Source organism: Sabethes cyaneus, chromosome 1 (assembly GCF_943734655.1).
Source record: "Sabethes cyaneus chromosome 1, idSabCyanKW18_F2, whole genome shotgun sequence".
In the NCBI taxonomy this organism is placed as follows: domain Eukaryota; kingdom Metazoa; phylum Arthropoda; class Insecta; order Diptera; family Culicidae; genus Sabethes; species Sabethes cyaneus.
Genome location: NC_071353.1, coordinates 130,691,341 through 130,714,769, shown reverse-complemented (window position 1 = coordinate 130,714,769; position 23,429 = coordinate 130,691,341). Strand labels below are relative to the sequence as shown.

General features: G+C 42.8%; 2 protein-coding genes across 3 annotated transcripts in view; one reads left to right on the top strand and one right to left on the bottom strand.

The window, feature by feature from the left end:
* Positions 1-23,429, bottom strand: part of LOC128739475 (coronin-7) — a 39,395-nt gene that overhangs the window by 4,898 nt on the left and 11,068 nt on the right. Inside the window, exons 2-10 of one of the 2 annotated variants that reach the window (XM_053834999.1) lie at positions 14,518-15,082; positions 13,903-14,456; positions 13,687-13,839; positions 12,388-12,687; positions 12,277-12,294; positions 12,034-12,215; positions 11,073-11,972; positions 10,530-11,011; positions 10,338-10,471 (exon numbers count right to left, since the gene is read on the bottom strand). In XM_053834999.1, the coding sequence (XP_053690974.1) occupies positions 10,338-10,471; positions 10,530-11,011; positions 11,073-11,972; positions 12,034-12,215; positions 12,277-12,294; positions 12,388-12,687; positions 13,687-13,839; positions 13,903-14,456; positions 14,518-15,013 (3,219 nt within the window). In that variant the 5' untranslated portion in view covers positions 15,014-15,082. The remainder of the gene's footprint in view (positions 1-10,337; positions 10,472-10,529; positions 11,012-11,072; positions 11,973-12,033; positions 12,216-12,276; positions 12,295-12,387; positions 12,688-13,686; positions 13,840-13,902; positions 14,457-14,517; positions 15,083-23,429) is intronic. The other variant, XM_053835069.1, reaches the window with a different exon arrangement.
* LOC128739637 (protein vreteno) lies at positions 837-4,112 on the top strand. Its single transcript, XM_053835165.1, has 3 exons — positions 837-1,290; positions 1,348-1,743; positions 1,810-4,112. The coding sequence occupies exons 1-3, from the start codon at positions 902-904 to the stop codon at positions 3,407-3,409; spliced, it is 2,385 nt and encodes a 794-aa protein (XP_053691140.1). The 5' UTR covers positions 837-901; the 3' UTR covers positions 3,410-4,112.

Genomic DNA, 23,429 nt, shown 5'->3' with positions numbered 1-23,429 from the left:
AAATTCTCCCTACAGCTACTGGGTGGGAGGGAAATGGTTTTTCTAAGTCGTGGGGTTCCAAAAACACATCTTTTAGATTATCTTGATGGCCGCTTTTCGACACCTGTCCAGAGCTGCTAGGCAGATCTCCTGCGGGTAGATTTGCCTTATCTTTCACTCTAGAGTCAGATGTGCGACGCACAATCGAGGGTGGTTTAGATGATTTATTTGGCTGGGTCGGATAGTTAACACCGGAGCTACCAGCCTTTGAAGTTTGGGATCTAGTAGAAATCGTTGGCATTTGTATGCTGGTATGTGTTCTGCTTTCACACTTTCGCCCAGCTTTTGATCAAAGATCAAAATGGCTACGCTTTCCCGGAAAGCGAACGAGACACTAGAATTTATTTAATTCACTCCTTCTCTAAGCAAACAATATTCGAATTATTTCAATGTACTCAATTGACGAATCAAGGTCCAAACAATTAGATTTATCGCGATATGTAATAAAAATTTAATTTTTCACTTCCTGAAAGTTCTTTAGCTCAAGCAAGACGCGTCTAACTTCCATGCCTTTCAAACTCCCTATCTAGAATTATTTTCGTTTGCACGCATTTTACTTCAATTGTGTTACATATTATGTTAATGGTCCCGATCATCATGAGTTGTCAATGCGATGAACGCCGATGAACCATTTATTTTGTTTTTCTGTGTCTGTGTCTGTGTCTGTGGAACTGCGAACTGCCCTATCTGCAGTTAAAGTTGCCGCGATAAGCATCGGTAAACGCTTCTTGTCGTGTAGGTAATGTGGTAAATTGAATAAATACAAAGTAAAGTTTAAAACGTGGCCGGTCATATTCTCGCGAATTGAAACAAATTTGCTGACATAAACGTAAATAATTTTCCGTATCAAATAACCGCCACCATGAGCAAACGAATAGATGCAACCATACACGGTGCCATCGTGGCCGACCTGGAGGAAGAGCTGAATCAGATGCAACGCGACTATTGCGATCCGCTGTTGAATAGTTACGATCGCGGGCCGGGAGCCGATTTGGACAATCGTCAGCAACCGGGCGCACTAGCAGCGGCGGCAGCTGCAGCCTTAGCTGCCGAGTCGAACTCGGGCGGTGCCGGTAGCAGTGAAATGATTTCCGAGGGTGAAACTCCGGCCGTGCGTATCCATTTAAGAAACACCCAAGATCTGACGGAGGAGGGACTAATGGCACTTTGCCGCCCGTATGGAACCGTCGTTATGGTCCACAAGCCAAAGGATAATGCTAATTATGCGTTTGTGGAGTTCGCAAAGCAAAAGTGAGTTTATTTGTTACATGTAGATATGCAGAAGAATTCATTTATTTCAATTTATAGTGAAGCGTGCCTCGCCATTGAAAAGTTGAGTCGAAAGCTGGGTTTTCAGTTTTATCCGGCCTTCGCACATCTGAAACAATCGCTGCCTTCGAGGGCCACTGATAGCATCCCGGCTCCACCTCCTCCATTCGAGCCGGCTCCGGGGGAAAAGCTGGTGCAATCGATTGAAGCTTTTGGCGATGGTGAAAACTGGGAAACTACCCTGGCACAGAGGCGAATCAAAACAGGCTTTTCGATTCCATTGAAAATTACCTATCCAAAGAAAGCTTCCTTAGCGACGGCTAGTTTTTATGCCGCTAAACCAGGCCAACTGTCTCGGTTGAATTATGTTGATTTTGATCAGATTTTTAACATCGTTACATTGATGGACAGTGAACAGCAAGGGTCAGATGAAAAGTAAGTAGTGAAACATTTGTGCTTGGTGGAGTGCTTTTCTATAATTTTCTATTTTTTCATTTTAAGGCACGAAAATGTTAAAAAGCATATTAAAAGTTTGGTCCAACGGGAAACAGTTAAACCAGTGACGTTAATTGAAAACGGAAACAATAAGAGTTTAACTTATGACTTTAAAGGCCTATCGGAAGAGCAACGACTTTTATTTCCGGAAACTCGATGTATTGCTTGCGGACAGCGAGGATACTTTAAATGTAGTATCTGTGAAGCTTCCTATTGTTCGGCTCATTGCCAACAAACTGACTACCCAACACATCGCAACGTGTGCCATTCTAAGGGCCTGGAAGTGTGTTCCCCCGCTTCAATTAAACAGGACAAAGCTGCGTTTGAAGAACTCGATAATTTAACTCAGGAAAAATTCCCCAAAGATTCACATATAACGATCCTATCGGTTCTCAGCCCAGAGCGAGTCTTTATTCGATCATTGGAAAAGGAAAGCAACATCGGGTATTTGCAAACGTTGAATGATATCGCTAAGGCGGGTCTAAATGCTGAAGTAGTTACCGATCCACCTGAACCAGGCGACATCTGTTTAGCCTTATATCAACCGCTAAATATCTATGCTCGGGTTTTGATTATTCGCCTAAACAAACAGCTAGCACACTGCGTCTTCATAGAGTACGGGCTGGTAAAAATGATTCCCTTCAATGAGTTGAAACAACTCAATAACGAACACCTGAAACTGCGTACAGTTCGCGTCCACAAAGTTCATCTCAAAGGTATCACCGAGGAGTACGGCCACATTGAAAATGCTATGACATATCTCACTAGCCTTATCAATAAACCGTTGGAAATGAAATCACAACTCGAAGCCGGTAATCTTGTCGATGCACAACTACGTACCGTCGAAGGGATCAGTGTCAACCAACGCGTTAATGAGCTTATAATTATCCCCATAGTTAAAGTACTCGAAAGTGTAGACTCCTATGTTAACTACAAAAAAGTTCCGCACAAACTGCTTCCCTTGAGCCCCCAGCTGGATATTATAATACTGAATCGTACCACCATCAAGCTGGACTTCCGCGTTACTGTAATTGCGTACGATGATCTCGCCTATCTTCAGGACCTGCAGCAAAAGTTGCAATGCTACGGCAAAAAGGTCGAAAAGTTTATCGAATATTATACCCCGCGGCTGGACGAACTGTGCCTGGTGAGAAACATGAACGCCTGGTACCGCGGTGTGCTGATCGAATCGGTTGGCGATGGCCGTCCGTCGGTGTTCCTGTGCGACTTTGGTTGCTTGATAATGGCTAAACTGGAGGACATCCGCAAGATACCGCCCAGCCTCGCTACCGAAGTTCGAACGACCGACGCCAAAGTGTTTGGCCTGGAGGAGGCGGAAAAAGCTGGCCTGAAAATTGATTCGGAGTTTCTTGACATCTACCTAGAGGAGAACGAACGGCTGACGGTGCAGGTTACCGAGGAGGTTGAGTTTCAGGAGTTTGCCACACTGCCGAAGGAGGACGTAACGAAGCTCGCGGTGATCAAGGTACCGGAGTTGCTCGGTTTCATCGAGGACCGTGCGTATTGTGGTAAGTCTTTGAATGAATTCTCCTCTTCTGAAACACAGGCCGTGGCCACGGCTAAAAGTGGGGCTCGAAAGCATTGAAACCGTAGGATTAGTTTTAAACGTCTATCAGAACCTCTATGATGTGAATAAAGTTCTGTTACAGGACTAATATTATTAAGATGTAACAACTATTTTTATGATGTGCTCGACGGTCGTTATTGTGATCTATTTTCAAAAATGTGAGCTGGAAAAAAAGCTCTAACGTTCAACGTTATTTACTTGTGAAGTGCTGTATAAGACTCAAATTTAGTTGCCTGTGGTAGATCCTTAACCCTCTCTGTCCCAGGGGTGTTTTGAAGGTTAACCGTTTTTGATCATGTAAAAAAGCTATTAATTAACAATTCGTCAAACGCAACTATACACCTTGTAAAACAATGTTTTTACTACGTTATAAAATCAAAATATCCATATTTAAATGCCTCAAAAATTTTATCGGTCGATTTTAGTATCGGAAGTCATGGAGCACCTGTGCTACCATGGGACAGAGAGGGTTAAAAAATTACCTGATTGTACAGTGTACCACAGGTTATTCGTACTCATAATCTTCGCCGAATTTTACTATTAACTTTACAAGCAAATTGCTTATTTCGATATACCCAATAAAAACATTTAGCAGGAAATCTTAATCAAGTTTTTGAAACGACCATAGTAAAAGAAGCTTCAGGAAAAATTCAACTTTTCAGGTAGATTTTGCGAATTGCAACTCTTTTGCCTTGTCTAAATATACGTTAAATATTTAATAAGCATTGGATTAAACCTTTGATAGTATTAATCGCATATCCGATTGTAATTTTAACTACAAATAATTTTGAAACTTTAACATGATTGACATTTTTATAATTAATGGTCGTATGTACGAATGTTGGTTAGGATTGTCTTTAACCTCCCAGTTAAATGTGAACTTTGTGAATTCAAAACGTTGCTGATCGCATGTAGACTTTGACTAAAACTCTGTATGATCAATTGCTGTATGGATGTATGCAATGAAGTCCCGGCACTAACCGATAAAAGTACCTTTGCGAAATTCTATTTTATTTATCACAATTGGTTACTACAGGACAGAAGTGTAAATTAAAATCATGCTAACACTTATTCGACACTGTTCAACGTTATTGTTTGTGATGCCCATAATAAACCGTAACCAGTGAGCTAAGGATGATTCTACATCGAATTTCTAGTCCGCGACAGTTTCACAACTGCTTAAGCGGCGTCGGTCGGATTTGGTACCACCGGCTGATATTTACCTCCAATGCACTCTTCTCTGGTTGGTGCCTTATTTTGGTGCACTGTTCAGCCACCACCACGGATTTTCATATCATCGGCAAAGCAGACTACACTAGCTGAAGGTCGTGCCCCGCATATTGATTTACGCGCGGTTCCGCTATGTTGAACAGCAAGCATGAGAGGCTATTATCTTGACGATGGCTAGATGTGGAATCGAGAATCCACCCGAAATCTGCGTACAGCATTGCGTACCATCAAAGCAAAGCAATGCCTAGGTGCTACATTCCGTTTTCGAAACTTTACTTTCTGTTTTTATACGACAGACGTCGCAGCCAGCTGTTTGAGTACAGAACAATTGCAGGGCCAAGTGCTACGATCCTATAGACTCTCAGCATCTCCCAGTCGAGATTCGAACTATCCATTGTTGCCTTAATCAATTTGATCAGCTTCCCTGGAAAACCGTTCTCATGATTTTCCACGCAAAAGCGATTAATCCGGCTTTCCCTACTTCGATTGCCGAATCTACCAACAGCACCCATTTAGAGCAAGTTTGCGTTAATGCAAACTTGTCCGTGGCAAACAGTTGTTACTTTGCTGCCTGTACATCCCGCCAGAGCCGGCGTTTAGTATATTGGTATAAACGCAACCGGCTCACACTAAGTGTGGCAAAAAGCGAGGTGATAAGTTTTTACCGTATTAAAAGTCCGATTCTGTTCAACTATCAGATTGAGGGGTCTGAGCTGCGCAGAGTAAACCAGGTTAGAGACCTTGGTGTGTTACTTGATACTAAACTAACATTCGACCTACACCGTAAGTCGATTATTTCGAAGCCAATGCATCAGCTCTGCTTTATTTCGAAAATTGGACGGAACTTCAACGATCCTCACTGCCTAAAATAGTTATATTGTACTCTGGTTCGACCGCTGCTTGAAAATTGTAGTATAGTTAGTATGGTGTCCTCAGCAACTTCCGTGGAACCTGCGCATCGAACGAATGCAAAGAAAATTCATTCGGCTTGCGTTGCGACATCTACCATGGCGTAATCCCGCGAATCTCCCGCCATACTCACATCGGTGCCATCTACTTGATATTGACTCGTTAGATTATCGACGTAGAACCCAGCAGGATGTATTCCTAGCTAAAGTCATCCATGGTGAAATCGATTCTCCCAGGTTTTTGTCACTACTGGATTTGCGTGCTTCACAACGGACTCTTCGTTCTATTGGTCTACTGCAAGTACCTTTTCATCATACTGTTTTGGGATATAATGAACCAGTTACCGCATGTATTAGAAACTTCTTGAAAGTGGAAGAGTTATTTGATTTCATGAGCCGTCGCATAAATTGTTGCAGAAGATAAAAGTTTCTAACACAGCTTGAGCAAAACGAAAAAGAAGAAAAATAGAAGCCTGAAAAAATAAAATTTTGTCTTCTTTTTCTTTTTTCTCTAGCTGTGTTTAGTTTACGAAACTGAAAAGTTAGAAAAGTCTTTGCCAAGCTACTACCAACAAAACAAAAAAAAGTTTGTTCCAATACGTTGTGTAGTTTCTGAGATAAAGGTACATAAAGTTTGAAAATCGTGGTTTTCTAGGAGCGGCGTTTTATTCCGCCGAATTACAAATTTAGTATCAAAATAAGCGGAAAAGATTGCAGAATCAAAATCTGAAATAAAAAAATAATGATTTTTTCAAAATTTTTAGTCGTTTATATCCCCTTAATGCACTTTCTTCATGCAAAATTTCAATTAATTTTACCCAACGGTTCAAATGTTAGAACAATTTGAGTGTGTTGCAATTTTGCCGTGGACATCCTTTATACCTCTGAAAATCCGACTTGAGTACATCACTGTTTTAATAATAGGACATTGTCCTTGTAAATATCGCCTAAAACAACCCTCAGTTGTGTGGACAAATTCTCCCAATAAGGCAATAAACAAGAAGTCAAACGAGAAATCAGGCTGCTGAAGACCAATAAAGCCACTGGGAAGGACCGCCTACCGGCAGAGCTTTATAAACTTGGCGGAGAAACACTAGCACAGGCTCTACACTGGGTTATTTCGAGGATTTGGGAGGAGGAAAAGCTACCGGAGGAATGGATGGAAGGAGTGGTTTGTCCCATCTACAAAAAGGGTGATCGGCTTGACTACTGCAACTATCGTGGTATTACGCTGGTAAACGCCGCCTACAAGGTACTCTCCCAGATCCTGTTACGCAGGCTGTCACCGATAACACAAGGTTTCGTAGGGAATTATCAGGCGGGTTTCATGGGGGCTCGCGCAGCTACGGACCAAATTTTTACTATCCGACAGATCTTGCAGAAATGTCGGGAGTACAATGTGCCCACGCATCACATCTTATTGATTTCAAAGCTACATAAGATACAGTCGATCGAGACAAGCTATGGCAGATAATGCACGAATACGGTTTTCCGGACAAACTGACGCGACTGATCAGAGCTACATTGCATCGAGTGATGTGTTTCGTACGCGTCTCTGGGGCACTCTCGTGTCCCTTCGAGACGCGACGAGGGTTGAGACAAGGTGACGGTCTATCCTGCATGCTGTTCTACATCGCTCTTGAGGGGGTGATCCGACGAACGGGCATCGAAACGAGAGGCACGATTTTTACCAAGAGTAGCCAACTTCTAGGTTTTGCAGATGACTTCGATATCATTGCCAGGAACTTTGCGACGGCGGAGGCAATCTACGCCAGACTGAAAGCGGAGTCTAGGAGAATTGGGCTAAAAATAAATGCGTCGAAGACCAAATACATGAAAGGAAGAGGCTCAAAGGAAACAAATGCGCGCCTCCCACGGATGGTAACCGTTGACGGCGACGAACTAGAAGTGGTAGAGGAGTTCGTGTATTTGGGATCGTTGGTGACCGCTGACAACAACACTAGTAAGGAGATCCAGCGGCGCATCCAAGCGGGAAATCGGGCCTACTTTGCCCTTCGTAAAACGCTACGATCAGGAAGCATACGCCGCCGCACGAAGCTAACAATGTACAAAACCATTATTAGACCGGTAGTTATTTATGGACTTGAAGCCGTGACGCTGCTTACGGAGGACATACGCGCCCTTGCCGTGTTTGAGCGGAAAGTGCTGCGGACGATATTTGGCGGAGTACAAACTGAAAGCGGAGAGTGGCGAAGGCGTATGAATCACGAGCTACAGGCACTGCTTGGGGAGACTCCCATCGTACATCTAGCGAAAGTTAGCAGGCTACGGTGGGCCGGACACGTCGTAAGGATGCCGGACGACAGTGCGACGAAAATAGTCCTCTTAAACAACCCCACCGGCACCAGGAACAGGGGGCCCAACGTGCACGATGGCTCGACCAGGTCGAAGGCGATTTGCGACTTCTGAGACGACTAGGAAATTGGCGACGGGTGGCCCAAGACCGAGTTGAATGGAGACGAGTGCTTGAAACAGCACGAGCCACCCCGGCACTATGCTGCTGAAGAAGAAGAAGGAGGCAATAAACTTTATTCGTTAAATTACACCTTATTGAAACAATACCATTAATCAACAAGTGGGAATCACTCACACCAATAGTGATATGACACCGTAACGTGACTACTACTTTTCTTGTTCGACTGTATTACACTAATTCAGAAACTACGTATATATCTTGATAAGGAGCTGACTCAGCCCTGCGATATTTAGAATGCTACTCCCAATCAGGTGATAAATAGAATGATCCAGGTGTAAATAACTGATTAGCATTCACGCCTCTCACGCCGAGGACCCGGGTTCAAATCCCAACACCGCAGAAGTCACGAATGATCCAAGCTGTTAAAGTGATAAAAAAAATCTCAGAATTTGTCGAGGTCAACCGTGGAGCGTCTCTATCGAAAACTGTACTGGTATTCATGGAATTTTATATGCGGCGTTGAGAAGAGTAATGCCCGGGTAATTGCTGCGTTAAAGTCAATGGTCTTTTTTATAAATAGGGCATATGAGACCAGCCCACCTGTCCGTAGGTAGTTCCTCATCAGTCCATACCTTTTATGTAACCTGGTGAATTGCACCATACAGCCGTTTACTCCTGACTTCCCCGAAAAGTTCAGCGAGGCTGCCGTCCCTTTCAGTTGCTTTACCATTTTGCAGCTCATTAGCTGCTTGTTTATTGTTTCGGTTCTGTCGACAGCTCCATCTTGTTCACTATTCAACAGTACATCGAAACGTATTGTTAAGTCTGGAGACACTGGTTTTTTGTTCTAAATATCGAGACCTATCTGGTTATGGAAAAATTCACACTCTGGCGGTAAGGCGCGGTACACAAATTACGTAACGCAAAAAAATCGGTTTTTTGACCCCCTCCCTCCCCTATGTAACATTAAGTAACGCTTGGCATAACCCCCCCATTAAATTACGTAACGTTAACCAAACCTCCCCCCCCATACCTCAACATTCAATAAAAATGTCTTGAACCGCATATTTTTTTTAATTTTTAAGAAATTCAACCAGATTAGCAAGATTGGCAAATTAGCAAACTCATTTTAAAAACTACAATCAGGTATCGGCCCATGTTAAGCTGAAATGGTAAAAAAAAAGCAAAGCCATGGGTTTAAACGTCCTGTTGAGAACTTGACCCTTCTTTATCGACAGACTTCGCAGCCGGCTATTAGAGTACATGACAATTACGGGGCTAGTGCAACGATCCTACTGGCTCTATAGTAGCACTTCCCAGCCGAGATTCGAACATATGACGGCTTGTTAGGTCAGCATCTTACCCCGAAGCAAACTGGGCAGCCTGAAATGGTCTTCAACCGTAATAACTGGAAATTTAGTAGGATTATCTTCATCAGCTACAAACCATAATTTTATATCATAATTTTCATTAGTATAAACCGATTCACTGTTTTCCACCTCCAACACGTCCTTTCCTCATTTGGCAACTGCCTTTTTGGTATTCATATATTTGTTACGTAACTATTCTCATGACTCCCCCTCCCCCCTATGTAACAACAAGTAACGCTAACTCGACCTCCCTCCCTCCCCTCTAAGCGTTACGTAATTTGTGTACGAAGCCTAAACAGTGTATTCCAAACTACTGAGAAGAGATGATTTCATTTAATATTCAATCAGCTTTCAGTCATTACGATTACGACATCGAAGATATCGATCTCTGATGTATATTAACCTCTAACGTTATGATAGTATATTTTGAGCTGTCTACTGCATGTCGCTGTAATATGCCATGGCTACGATAGCTCAAATAAGCGTGTTGCATTCATCGATTGGCTGTATATAAACGTCAATAGCGCAATATCTGGTATGGGAAAACGGAGACCTTGCAATCTTCGCAACTGCTATGTTTGCTGACACAGTGATCGTAAATCAGAACATTTGGACATTTTTTCAATGATTAATATTAACTGGAGTTATCTCTACATTCTTTAAATGCTTGATGGATCAATATGCTTCATTTAAAATTTTTTTTTCATAAAACATGACAGAATAATCTTAATTTGCAGTACTGTATGAACAATTATTAAATAATCAATATGTTCTAAAAATAACATTTTTACTTCAACGAGTTTTTAACCCGTGACGAGCAATATAAATACTATTATTGCTGTTTATGCTTTACTAGACATGTGCAATGGTAAATAACAGGAATGAATAAATGAATTATTTGTCCAAAAATAAATACGGAAGACGATGTTGGAGTATTGAATTGAAGTATAGGTAAATATAAGAATCGTAAGGAGCGTAACTTAAAATTTTTTTCGACTTACCTCATCTTGTTTGGATCGCACCAGATCCGCACTCCAAGCCTTATTCAGCTGAGTTTGTTGACCGATGATTTGGTTGATGTTATCGCTCTTCTTTGCCGGTGTCGGAGTTGTCACCGTTGGTTGGATGGATGAAACTGCCAATAAAAAAAAGGTTACAGTTTGCTCGCATCAGTTATGTTCCAGCCAACTTACGAGAGTCCATTCCCTCTGGCTGTAGGCTGACACGAGGAGCAGGTTTATCCCGTCCGGCGAACCACTCGGTCGAACTGAGCGTCGGTTCCCACAGAACCCTGGTCGGTGGAAACAGATCATCTTGGAACAGCTCACTCTTGATGCGTGGCACAGTGAAGCTCAACGGTTCGATTGTACCGTTCGTAAGCCTTTGCGCTTTGGCAAACTCAACCGATGCGACATCGCACTGGTTCTTGGGAAGAAAACTAAGCCCTTGGGTCAGCGAGGAACACCGATGGTGCGATAGTGGACAGATGAATGGCGATTCCTCCGTAATTTCAAAACAGTAGATGGTAGAATCGCCTCTGCCGGTGGCAAAAACGGTCGAACTATCTTCATCGTAGAATGGCATTAGAATGGCCGGCGAAACGTCGAGTCCCACCATCCCAAGGGGGGCATTGAAATCCGTAGATTTGTACACGTAAATTTGGCGCTCGGAAACTCTGTTAGAGGTGCATAAAATTTTGAAATTTGTTTTTAACCCTTAACAAATTAAGAACATACTTATCAAATCCGGTAACAACAATGTACTCTCCTTCAATTGCCCACACCAGTCGCGCACCACGTGTTCCAACTGGTCCGGTTCCTTCTCGGATAGGATTTTCTGATTTCCTTGGATTATACACTCGAATTTTACCATCCTTCGACACGGTTGCACCAAACGTCCCGCAAGGGCTCCACGCGAAACTGAATATTTGATCGGTGTGACCCTTCAAGCAGTACTTCTCCGCTAACGTTTCTAGGTCCCAAATTTTCAACGTCATATCGTAACTGGCCGTAAGGAAGACATTTTTCGCCAATGGGTGGTATCTAATAATGTAAATTTTGTCCGAATGAGCGACCAGTTCCTTTTCCGGTTCGTTGGTTGGTTCCGTTAACCCGCCATCGGGAATAGCCCATATCTTAACAACACCATCATCGCAAGCAACGGCTAAACGTCTGTTATCGAATGGATCCCACTGGAAGTCCATTATGTTATTGCCATTTACCAGCGAAGGAATTACACCATCCGGAAGCCTTCCCGGCTTGCTCAGTTCGAATATTGCAATTTTTCCACCAGCACCGGAGATCGGCACAGCAACACGCTCGGAATTGGCCTGAAAACCGTCGCACTCGCCCGGAATCTGACGGCTCAGGTTGCGAATGTTTTCGATATGTGTCGACTTATGTCCCGGGGTGCCTTTCAGATGGCGGAACTTAGACACCCGACCGAACACCGTGGATGTCCGTTTGGAGGTCGAATTGCCCGAGCTGTTGCTATTGTTTCGCTTGGCGATTTCCGCCGGAAGGCTCTCCTTCGACAGATCGCTTCGATTGCGGGTGAACTCGATCACCGCAGCCGGCGGTGGCATTGCTTCTTCGTCGGTTTTCGGTTCTCCACGAGATTTTAGGGAATCGCGACGTCTGAAAAATAAATTTTCCGTTAAAACGAGATAGGATTTCAGTGGATTGTTGTAAGGATTACCTTAGTGGAACAGGTGAAGCCGGTTTCTCTTCCTGAACGCTTTGTGACCGATTTTCGTACAATCGGCGCCGTTCAGCGATGCTGGTACGCTGACCGCTGAGTCGTTCGAATTGGTTTACTTTATCATCGGAAGAAGCGTCGAATTGGTCCTCCGATTCTGTGGATGCTTTCGATTCGAAAATCTGTGATGGAGAACAAAACATTAGCAGGCTCTAAACTAAAGTTAAGCTGAGTGTTAGTAACCTTTTCGCGGTCGCCCGACTACAGTACCGGAAATAGTTTGCGTTAGAAGAGAGAAAGTTCAGTTAGCATGCTTTATTAGTACAGTTTTTTTAATTAAGAACTGAAAGTTACCTTTCTTCGTTCGGCAGTGGAAATGATGCGCGGTTTTTCTTCCTCGTTGGAAGCTTTTATTCGCAGTGGCACTTCGTCGGTAACATCTAATACCGGATCCGGTTCTTTACAGTTACCGTTCTCGTGTGTTTCCTCCGCACTTCCGTTCGAGGCAAGACTGTTTTCCTGTGTATTATCGTTGGAGTCTCTCAACGACTCTCCGTTCTCAGAACCCGGTGCTTGCGGTACATTGAACACTTTATCGAAGGAAAAATCACCGGATGAACCTGTACTGCAGAACGGTTTTGGTCCAAGTCGGGGCTGCAAAATCAAGTAAGTCTGCATGAATAACCACTCAACCCAAAAGACATTAAATGATATGACATCTACTAGGCACGCATCAAGTTCAAAATTATACTGATAAACCGTACAGATTGCTAACAGAAGTCATCGTGCACTACAAACAACAGAATATGTGTGTGGAAACCTAAAACAACGACACCAAATAATTACACCAAAAAACTCGAGAGTGAACCAACGAAAAACAACAACAGAAAACTCCAGAAGTGCTCATGTGTGTCAAACCTTATATCCGGTTGCGGTTGTCCTGGGTCTGGCGACTGGCCGAGGAGCAGGGACAACCGGGATTTCCTCACTGCAGTTGGTCGAAAGTTGATCGGATACCGAGTTGTTTCGAGAAGTTCTCGGCATTGGCTTGGGAGGCGTAACTTCCCCCGGCTGATCTAACTCTTCAACACCTCCCGTGTCATCCTCGCCAGTTTTGTTCAAATGATTTCCGTTGCTCTCGGTTTCGTAGCACGACTTGGGGTCAATCAAAATGTTAGCGTTCTCGCAATTCTTGCTTTCTTTGGCTGAAGTGACTTCTTTGAAGCGTTGCTCGAATTCGCTCTTTTCACTGTGCGATTGTTGTTCCATCTTTTTGATTTTATCCTTGATCGGAACGAACGCCGGCTTCATGATTGAAGCTTTATCTATTTTATCTGCCGTGCAACTGATCGTGGTTGCAGCATTCCTCGACTTGTTCGCAATATTCTTAACTACTTCATGAAGGTTACCTCTTAAGATCTAGTACCGCGGACAGTTGAAACCGATAGCAGCGATTTGATTTTAATTGAAATATACGAACGGGAAGGAGTCAGCGATAGGAAATAGGAGAGAACAGTAGAAACAGAAATGAGACACAAAACGTACACAGTCGAAGAGATAGAAATTCATTTCAATCGTACTAGGTTTTACTTTAGGGTAAATCGTAATGAAATGGAGATATCCAATAGACAACTTTTCAATCGACAAACTTACAATGATTGGTTGATCGCCTAGTTCTCGCTTCGCTGGATCCAGGCTGATTTTTGGAACGTCCAAATTTGTCCCCTTGAGCCACTGTGTAGCCGTTAGTTCAGTTTTGTATCCATTCGTGTCCGGGTAAAGGTCACCGTGAAAATCGCGGTAGGACTGGAAGCAAACAATCCTGTTTATAAGCATTTGCAGGCGAAATATAAGCTAAGAAAAACTTACCTTTCTTGGCACCTGATACATAATAGGGATCACCGAGTTGGAGGTTAACTGCATAATACGGTTAACTTCGCCCTCCATCACCCGCAACGCTCGCTTCGGTACGAGACAAGCACCCTTCGTCTGCTCGCCGGAGTGACGAATTCCCTCGATCAAGTAAGGATCCTTGTCCGTAACTTCCAGATAGGAAATCGTAGTATCTCCTTTACCCGCCAGGAATAACATGTTCGTATCGGGATCATAAAGTGGCATCAGTATACCGGTCGAGCAGTCCAACTCCATAGTTTTCTCCGGAACGGTGAAGTTCCTCAAATCCCGAATGATAACCTGTCTCAACCGGCCAGCATCAAAGCCAGTAGTTAGAATGCGTTCCTGATTTCCGAGCCAGACAACTCGAGAATCTTTAATACTTTGGTGACTTTCAGCGACCATCGTAATTGGCGACTCCGCTCGCGGATCCAGCACGCGAACCATTTTGTCCTTGCAGCTAGTTGCACAGATCTTTCCATCCTGTTTCCAACTAAGCGACTGAATAACCTCCGGATGTTGATTGTTCGCTGTAATTTCATAATAACCATTTTATTAACAAACTTGTAACTGCAACGGAGTTATACTTACAAAACGACTCCTGCTGGCAGGTCAAATCCCACAAGCTAACACATCCAACCGCCGTCGAATACAGCAGACAGTCAGCGGTGGGATGAAAACCCACCGTTTCCACCCTTCGCTGTTTGGTGGCGAAGGTACATTCCGGGTTCGAAATCGAATTCTCCAGCCCCTTCTCCGGGATGTGCCACACCTTCACCAGGCAGTCCTGCGACCCGGTCGCCAGCAACCCATCGTGGAAGGGAGAAAAATCCAAATAGGTCACCGTATCGGAATGCGCATGCAGCAGCGGCATGGTTTTGCTCTTCCGTCCACAATCATCGATCGGCAGGACGGCCACACTGGAGCCAACATGTTCCCAGTTGAAGGCAATGAATGCGGCCGATGCAGCGATGTTATTACCGTACGTTTGGTACGAACCCACGCAGATGTCTCGAATGCATACTTCCGGCTTCGGTACGATCGGAGCTGCGTTCTTGTACTTGGATGCCTTAAATCGCCATGCCATGCTTCTTCGGCTCCGACGGCGCTAGTGAACTATCGGAATGTCGAGCGATCTTTTTAGATTCGAAGGGTTCTGAAACGAAAGTTATTGAGTTCACTGTAAGTTGCGTGGAACAAATTGACTTAAAGTGTTTGGACTTCGATTTTAAAATTTTGGGTGTAAATAGACTTTAATGGCCCCCCCTGAACCATCGGACAAGCGAGAGATTGTCAGTAATAGGAGAAGAGTTGCTGCAAGACGAGACAACGAGAAGACGATTGTTTCGTTACAATGTGGTCAAACTAAGCTAATATCAACTCAACAGATATTGCGATTGTTTTTGACTGGGTATTGGCATCAATGGGTTTGAAACGTAAGAGCTCAGTGAAATATTTACGGATTCGAATTGGCAGAAAATTAAGATTTGTAGAGAAAATCTCTGCATTTACTTCTAATGCTTTTAAAAAAAAAATTAACAAAAAACCTGCCACATATATGAAACATCGGTACACGCTCATCGGCCTGTTAACGCTGTCGAGTAAACAAGTGTTCTTTCAACGTACATACGCTTATCTTCGATATCCTGGTGAATCACATTGATTCACGGAAAACTAAAATTCAACGCACATTCTCCAGCGTCACATTAATCTGAGTTTCTTCGATGACCAACTGAGTGAACTACCTACGGAAAACGGAATGATCAACCACTGGCCATTGAACCGTCGAGCAGCTCTAAATGCTTTAAAGTCGGCGTCTGAGTTGTTAATCACAAGTTGCTCAGTGGGTGGAGAGGAATAGTATATGCTGTAAACCGAGTGTGCGTCACGGCTATGTCTATACTTAAGCCGTATCTCAATCGGACACAGGAATCACTGAAGATGGATCAATAGTCGAAATAAATACGACGGTGCTTTTGTTGGTGGGACTTCAGAATTAAGCTTTTGACCTAGACCATGGATGCATAATTTTAGTCTCTGCTTGGTGAAAAAATTGTATTAATTTGGCACATCTAGGGTAGATGCTCCATTAGTTGCGCCACTAAGCACAATATAACTTCATTTTTCTTGTTTGTTGAGGTAGGGTACGGGTGGGTATTTCCAGCCCATTAAGCGGTAGCCTGAACAATATTCAGGAACTACGTTGAAACTATATTTATTCGAGACAAGATTTTTATACCAGTTGATAGAATAATATTTACTGAATATCGGCGTGTATTTTGGTCTTAATAAAACGCTACTGAATTTGAGTTATAGTCGCTAGAAATGATGAAGTCGCTGCGGCTAAATTGAGCCCATTTTCTATAGTGGTGTCTGTGTTTTTTAAATCCGACAGGCCGAAATACTTACATTTTTATGAAAATAGTTATAACACATTAAAGCCTATGAGTGCTACATTCGTTGTGTTGAAAGTGTTGCCAAAAAAGGTAATGTATGCCGAAATTAGTAGCGTGATGGGAATACCCTCCCGTACCCTATATGCTTCAATTAATGCTTGTGGGATATAAATTTATCAAATACAAGGTAGGGTATGCACATTCGATGCCTAAGAATGTGTTCAATCACTCAAAAAATACCAAGTCAAATTATACTGGGTTCCTGGTCACTGCGGAGTTGGTAGAAATGAAAGAGCAGTTGTGCTTGGAGGTCCCGGATCGTCTTATCATTTCGTAGGAGCACTCTTCGTTTAGATATGGCAAATGCCATATCAAAGAACTTATATTTCATGATTAGTGAAGAATGTTTTAGCCGTTCCGAAGTTATGGCAGAACGTACAAATAGATGGCATAGTTAACTCCCATTGGATAGCTCCGCTCATTTTGGCCCACAGACGTTTATCTTTTTTCTCTTCGAAGATACCTACGGTGAAAGAGAAACAAAACTATATTTCCTAATTTTATCCTCCGTTTTAGTGCCCAACCTCCCTTTTCGGACCCCTCCCCTCTTATCTCCTAGCCACTTGTACAACTATTATCGTTGTTAGGGATCGCCCTTCTTTCAACCCCGTGTACTGATTCTCTTGTATCAAGAAACACGTATGCCAGGTTTGATGAAGAATCGTCCACGCGTTCCGGAGTTATGCCGGAATATACATATGTACATACATACTCACGTTGTAACGGTTGCCCAGTTTGCGATAAAATATTAGATTATTAAAATTCGATATCGTTTGCATAGAACTTTTCATAAAACCACGTTGGGTTAGAATTTACGGTGTTTAAGAATGAGGATAAAACGCCCGATGGATATACAATCTGGTGTACTCATCTAATGATTCAAATTTGAGAGGATATCGCTAGAAGTGAGATTGGAGAAGTCTCTAATGCTAGACAGTACTGGGTTCGGTTAGAATGCGAACTTCGAATCGGGGATAAGAACGGGAAAGCTAGATGCAAGGAAGGATCGGGTAAGCGAGCCGAATTCGTCTAATGACCATTTAAGATAGCTTCGGTTGAAATTTGCTAGAGTTACGGTTTCCGCTTCGTTCGGCCGTAATGTTCAATGTCGTTGACCTGCCTTGAACTCCGATCTGAGGGCATTCCAAGTCTCTCGCCGATTCGACCCAGATCCGTTGAACGCGTCGGAAGTTCTTTTGCTCGCGTTGCGAAAAGTGCTTAGTTACAAGATTTAAGCTAGCTATTAGTGTATTGCCGCCTTCCGAGTTTGTACAGTTGAAAAGCTCGAAGAAAGGGGCAGGATCACGCTATCGACGGTTAGGAAACCACCGCCGTCAAATTTCGTGGGTCAAGATACCTGACCAGCCATCCACGTGGCCAGAAGGGCTCACGCCGCCAACCCCGTGATCTGTTTATTCTCGATCAGCCATTTTGTACGCCGAGAGTTCACCGCCGGACAACCCGTGAAGTCGGCGAATAATTCACCCTGATAGGTAAATGGACGTTGCGGCCGTTGCCCTCGTCAGGAACACCTTTACCGTCATCACCACCCCCGCTAACATCATCGACTCCGTTGCCAGCCGCTGTCGTCAGTAACCGACACTTCGAGTCCGGATACCAGCATCCCAGAACAATAGGGAGATAAACGAGTTGTCGCCGTAAGTCCCCAGCAGCCAACTGTAAGTACAGTTTCCATATATCCATGTGCACATGAGATCGGCCGGCTCCCGGCTATGAATGAAGCCGATTAAGTAAAGTGATATAAAACTGTATCGATACCGAAGAATTCAAGTAGAGTAGCAAGAGAACACGCACACAGTCAGGTAGTGAGACAGATAGCAGAACAATGAAAATGATGCAGCGCGCGAAGATGAATAAAATGAAACCTTGTAAATTAGAATTGTGCTAGTTTATGCCCACCTGTATAGCCACCCTATGTTGAAACGTTCTTGGGAATCTTGTGTCTCGGTGCGAGTATGTTGTCGTGGTTCGAAGGTTAGAATTCTCGATGAAGAAAGGTGTTGACTTTCGATATCTGAAATTTCCCATGCGGTCAGGTCCTCTGGTGTCGAGTGGATGAAACTTGCCTGTGATGAGAAGCTTTTCCATGTAGGAAGTTTGTGATGTTGACTAGCGGTTTTAGGGTGAAGTTGTCGATAATGGTCATCGGTGGGATTCGCGGATAAGACTTGCCCGGGAGATTTGTGAGGAAAACCTACCGTACTTTGAATCTTTTCGAAGGAAGACATTTTGACCTAACTACGTTCGAGTCTCAAGCTGGGCAATCAACTTGACGATTGGTCCTCATTTTGAGGTGGCGCATAAGCCAATCGTTGGTAATCAAAGACGGTCGGTGATCCTTTCCCCTAGAGAGTTTGTTCGGAACTCTTGGTAGTTTCCCCGGGCTCGCTGGAACCCCTCGGGTTACAACGTTCACTTTTATATATTTAACAAGATAGATTATAAGATAATTAGGAAGTTGTTCGAAAGTAGGAGTAGTATTCATATCTTTCCGTCACAGATTAAAACTTACCAGGGTAAAGTCAATATTTGATACGCCTAGGAATGAGGAAATAAGGAAATAAGAATTTGAATAACAAGTAAAAACCGGGAGTTGTTAGTCTGTGTGTGATGACAATTTCAAAGAATTGCATGAATATTTCTCTTCCGCTTTCTGCATTAGCTAAAATAACCATGGCACATCACGAGAACGAGACTTCGACAACTGTCAAAATGCGTCAAAATGAAAGATCCTTTTTTAACAGTGGGTGTGTGACAACAGCGGGTGATATCTCTTCCAATTGTCGCGATTGCATACAAGGAAAAAAGATACAAATTTTGAATTCCATGGTCACTTGGTCACATGGATACTTAATAAAGACCCGGCCTGAACCAAAAAATTACTTTGCAGTACCTGTACTCGACCTAAACCGATGGATCGTGCACGAGTTTCAGATTAAATTAACCGTACTCAAACATTTCTAATGCAGACTCATGAACTTCTAAACCACTTATATGGTCCACTCTCCTCAGTTTGTTGATAGTCAACAAAAAATGTGGTGAAATATTATAACCTCAAAGTCTCTCCGGCGTCAGTTAAAGAAATCATTTAGCAAGGTTTCCACTTCCAGATTATGCCAGTTTTCTATGACTTGAACTACCAAGCAGTATTTCAAGCCATTAGCATATGCCAACTTGCAGCCACATTGTAACAAGAGCGTCACGTCATTGGATAACAACATGAATAATAAAGGTCCCGTGTTGCTTCCTTGTGAAACTTCTGAATTGTGAATTTACACTGCGGCAAATCTTCCAAAAAGGCCACGAATGCAGGTTTCACACCCACCATCTGTTCGTTGACTTCAAAGCTGCATGTGATACCATAGATCGAAAAGACCTATGCAAAATCATGGACGAGAATGGCTTCCCCAGGACGCTTATCAAACTGATTCAACTTACGATGCTGTGTTCGGATTTTAAATCGATTGTCGAGTTCATTCGAATCACGCAGAGTGTTTGGTCAAGGTGATGGTCTATCATGCCTGCTGTTCAACATAGCGCTACAAGGTATTATAAACCGAGCGGTTTTCAACACCCCGGGCACGATCTTCAACAAATCAAGTCAATTTGTCTGCTTTGACGATGACATGGATATTGTCGGCAGAACATCTGTGATTGAACAGTGCATGCGGATCGAACCTAGCTATAGTCGCAGCCAATTATAACCGGATTCCTCTAGCGCAGATCCTCCAGCTTGGATAAAAAGGAGTGGTATATAATTTCTTAAGCGTTGCTTCAATGACACCACTTCAAGAGTTCAAGAGTTATCATCTTTCAAAACTAAGAATTTAGGAAAATTATGAAAAAAATATTGCGCGAATATTCACTTTTTATACTTTTTGAAGAAAAAGGATAGCAAAATGATTGACCTCAAATTTTTCTCTGAGTTATTTACAATATCTGGGTAGAGATTCTAATTAAATAAAGCGAAAAAATCGGGACTAGATGACAGTTTTAACTCTGAAATAGCATCTTCTATAAACATGCATATATTTTTCCATCACATTCCACGAATACTGAATAAATAACTAACTCGTACACGGAGGAATGATAATAAACGTGTCAATGAAGAAATGAAACGAATCGAACGACACGATAATCAGCATTACATTGTACCTACAACTACTTATGTAGTCTGCTTCCTGTTCCAACAGTAATCCAAAACTCACTTGCACTTAATTATTCGATCACGTTTGTCTCGCGGGTGGTGATGGTGGGGGCGGCGGCGGCAACCCTACCAACCGTCCTGGCTGGCACACTCCGATCCGTACGTACGCAGCAGCAGCAAAAGAAGAACGCGCCGCTTGATTGATTCACTTGATTGCAATTTCTGCCGATGCCACCGGACGACTAAACTAAAGCTATGTATACACACCGGAACCGTTTTTCTGGAGATTGGGCACACACTTGGATTGCGTTACGGCTGCTTAAGTTTTGCTTCTCCTTCTTCTTTTTGCTTATCGAATATGCACTTGTTCTGCTTTGAGAGTATCACTTATCACTTTCCGGCGCTGCGCTGGAATGATAACATTACAAAGTCATGGTGCAGATTGGGTGTGTGTGGGCACGGTTAGTCAGTTCAGTTTCAATCGCAGGGACAAGGTCTATCCTATCCAGCCGGTTTATTTGTTATCTTTCCGCATGACGAGTTTTTTCTCATTCAGTGCTGGAGTGGAGAGATTCCCCCCGAAGGTTTAAAATGGGGTGAAACCTGATCGCTTCCGTCGACGTCTCGGGCGGACGGGACGTTCGTGCTTCACGCAAAGATTTCTTCTTACTTGTTCGTGGGATTTAGTACAACAGGGAGAATAAAACAGGAAAAATCGATCGTGATTGCTATTGAAAACTGGGTGCCTAAAAGTCGATTCCGAAGAAATGAAGATGAAGCAGCCGCAAATGTAAGTCAGTGCCAACAGCATGGAGCAAAACGCGTAGATTGAAGAGCAATTTTAATAAAGTCTAATTGCCTTTCCTTTCCGATTGAGATTCTTTGAACACACCTGTATACTGAGGCGAACCAATCGCTGCAGGTTTTTATTTATCAGCGCTCGTTTATTCAATAAAAGCAGGACGGTGTTTGCCCAATGTCTTCCATCTCGTATCGATTTGGAAACGTAGCAAACGCTGCGGCGTTAATCAGAGTTTACCTACTAATGGTGCTCCTACTTTCCGCGGAAAAGTTAGTTTCGATTTAACGCAAATTTGCACTGATTTTTATTTTCGATTTTCTGTAGGTACGTAATATCGATTGGATATACTGAAGATTTGTTACTTTTCCACTGGCCGAGTAGCGCATAAGTTTGGTTATGAAATGTTTTGTTGCCGCACCTTTGGCGGCATCAAGACAAGGGTGAACTTGATAACATGGCTGTAATTGAAATATTTTTTGAAATATATTTTATACCCAGTACCTAATGTCTTTAATATAATGTCGTTTGCTATGACTAACAATAGCTAGCTGACAGATATCGCCATCCACTGGGTGAAACAATCTCTGTACGTCATGAAACGCTTTGAAACAACTTTGATTTATCACTCAGTAAATTGTAGGACGAATTTCCGAGTTATGTGTAATCTTTTAACGTTAAAAAAGTTTATAAGGCTTATTCATGTTTGCTACGAACCAAATTTATGTGCTCTTCAGGAATCGGAGAACTGCGGCGATTTCAACACTGTCTTAAAGTCTATGTTTAATTGTCTATGCTCTTGACTTGCATGTTTTCGGTAACTACATCCGGTATAACCCTCACATCGGAGTCTAATAGTAAAAATAGGCATGGAAAAAGAAGATTACATAATAATAGGGTTTGCTAACGCCCATGCAACTGACGTGTTGGAACCCGGCAAATCAAAACTAGAACCGCCGAGTGTAGAATGTTCGTTGGTACGATATTTAATTTGATCTAAACCTGAAATGTGGAAAAGTGATCAGCTTTTGAACGCTTGTAATTCTCATTTTATCAAAATTGCAGCATGCATGCCAAGCATGCGTGCATCGCTAAATAGTGAAAATTGTTGACAAGCGAAAATGTGTAAATTCTCCATATATTTTCTAGATTAGGCAAATCAAGTTCCAGATTATGTTGGAAAAGTTTCTAATCTGGGAATCATTTTCCAACAAAACCTAGAATTGGATAGCCACATTAATGCACAATGTTCTAAGATTTATGGTATCCTGCGTTCCCTAAGGCTTACCGCCAAATTGCTACCAGTTCCAGTGAAAATTAAACTCTTTAAGTCGCTACTACTACTTCATCTAACATATGGCTTAGAACTAACATCAAATGCCTCTGCTGCTGCCTTAGAGCGAATGAGAACTACGCTTAACGGAACTTATTGTATGTAACTCAATAACTTGCATCGTTAAACCAACGACATTTATTGATGATGGAAATTCCAGCAAAACTATCAAAACTATCATCGAAGAGTGTCGCTGGTTTAATGATAACAAGTACTCGCGAGTTACTGAGTTACGTTGGCCATGCCAACAATGTCTTCGGACTGCCCAAGAACAACAAGTCAACTCGCAAGTATGTCTTCATAGCGGAATTTATCAATATGGACCCTGAAAGGTTAGCTACCTGCCTGCACCAGAGGATAGTCAGGATAAAAAGGTGACAAATTGGAATGTGACAACTACCGAGCGATCACTATTCTTAATAAGCATAAGCATAAGCATTATTCTTAATGTCTACAAAGTACTTTCTCAAATTGTCGGTGAGGACATTAACAAACCGGACTCGATTTTTAACAAATCCAAACATTTTATCTACATTGTCGATGACGTGTGTACTGCCGGCAGTACAGTAAAAAATCACTGTACACTGGACAAAGAAACGTCAAGCGAAGATAACTGGGCTATACTGCAGTTATCGTCTGTTGTGGCAGAACCATACAGTTTACATACTGCTCATATTCGTTGATGGAGTTGAGCTAAATAGTAAGCTGCGCTATTTTTAGTTTAGCTAAAAATAGTAATCTTCTGCC

What these genes read in the sequence shown, in the direction of transcription:
- LOC128739637 (XM_053835165.1), top strand. Translation starts at nt 902, where the DNA reads ATGAGCAAACGAATAGATGCAACCATACACGGTGCCATCGTGGCCGAC. An exon ending in GTGGAGTTCGCAAAGCAAAA is followed by an intron (nt 1,291 to 1,347) that starts GTGAGTTTATTT and finishes TTCAATTTATAG; the next exon opens with TGAAGCGTGCCTCGCCATTG. An exon ending in CAGCAAGGGTCAGATGAAAA is followed by an intron (nt 1,744 to 1,809) that starts GTAAGTAGTGAA and finishes TTTCATTTTAAG; the next exon opens with GCACGAAAATGTTAAAAAGC.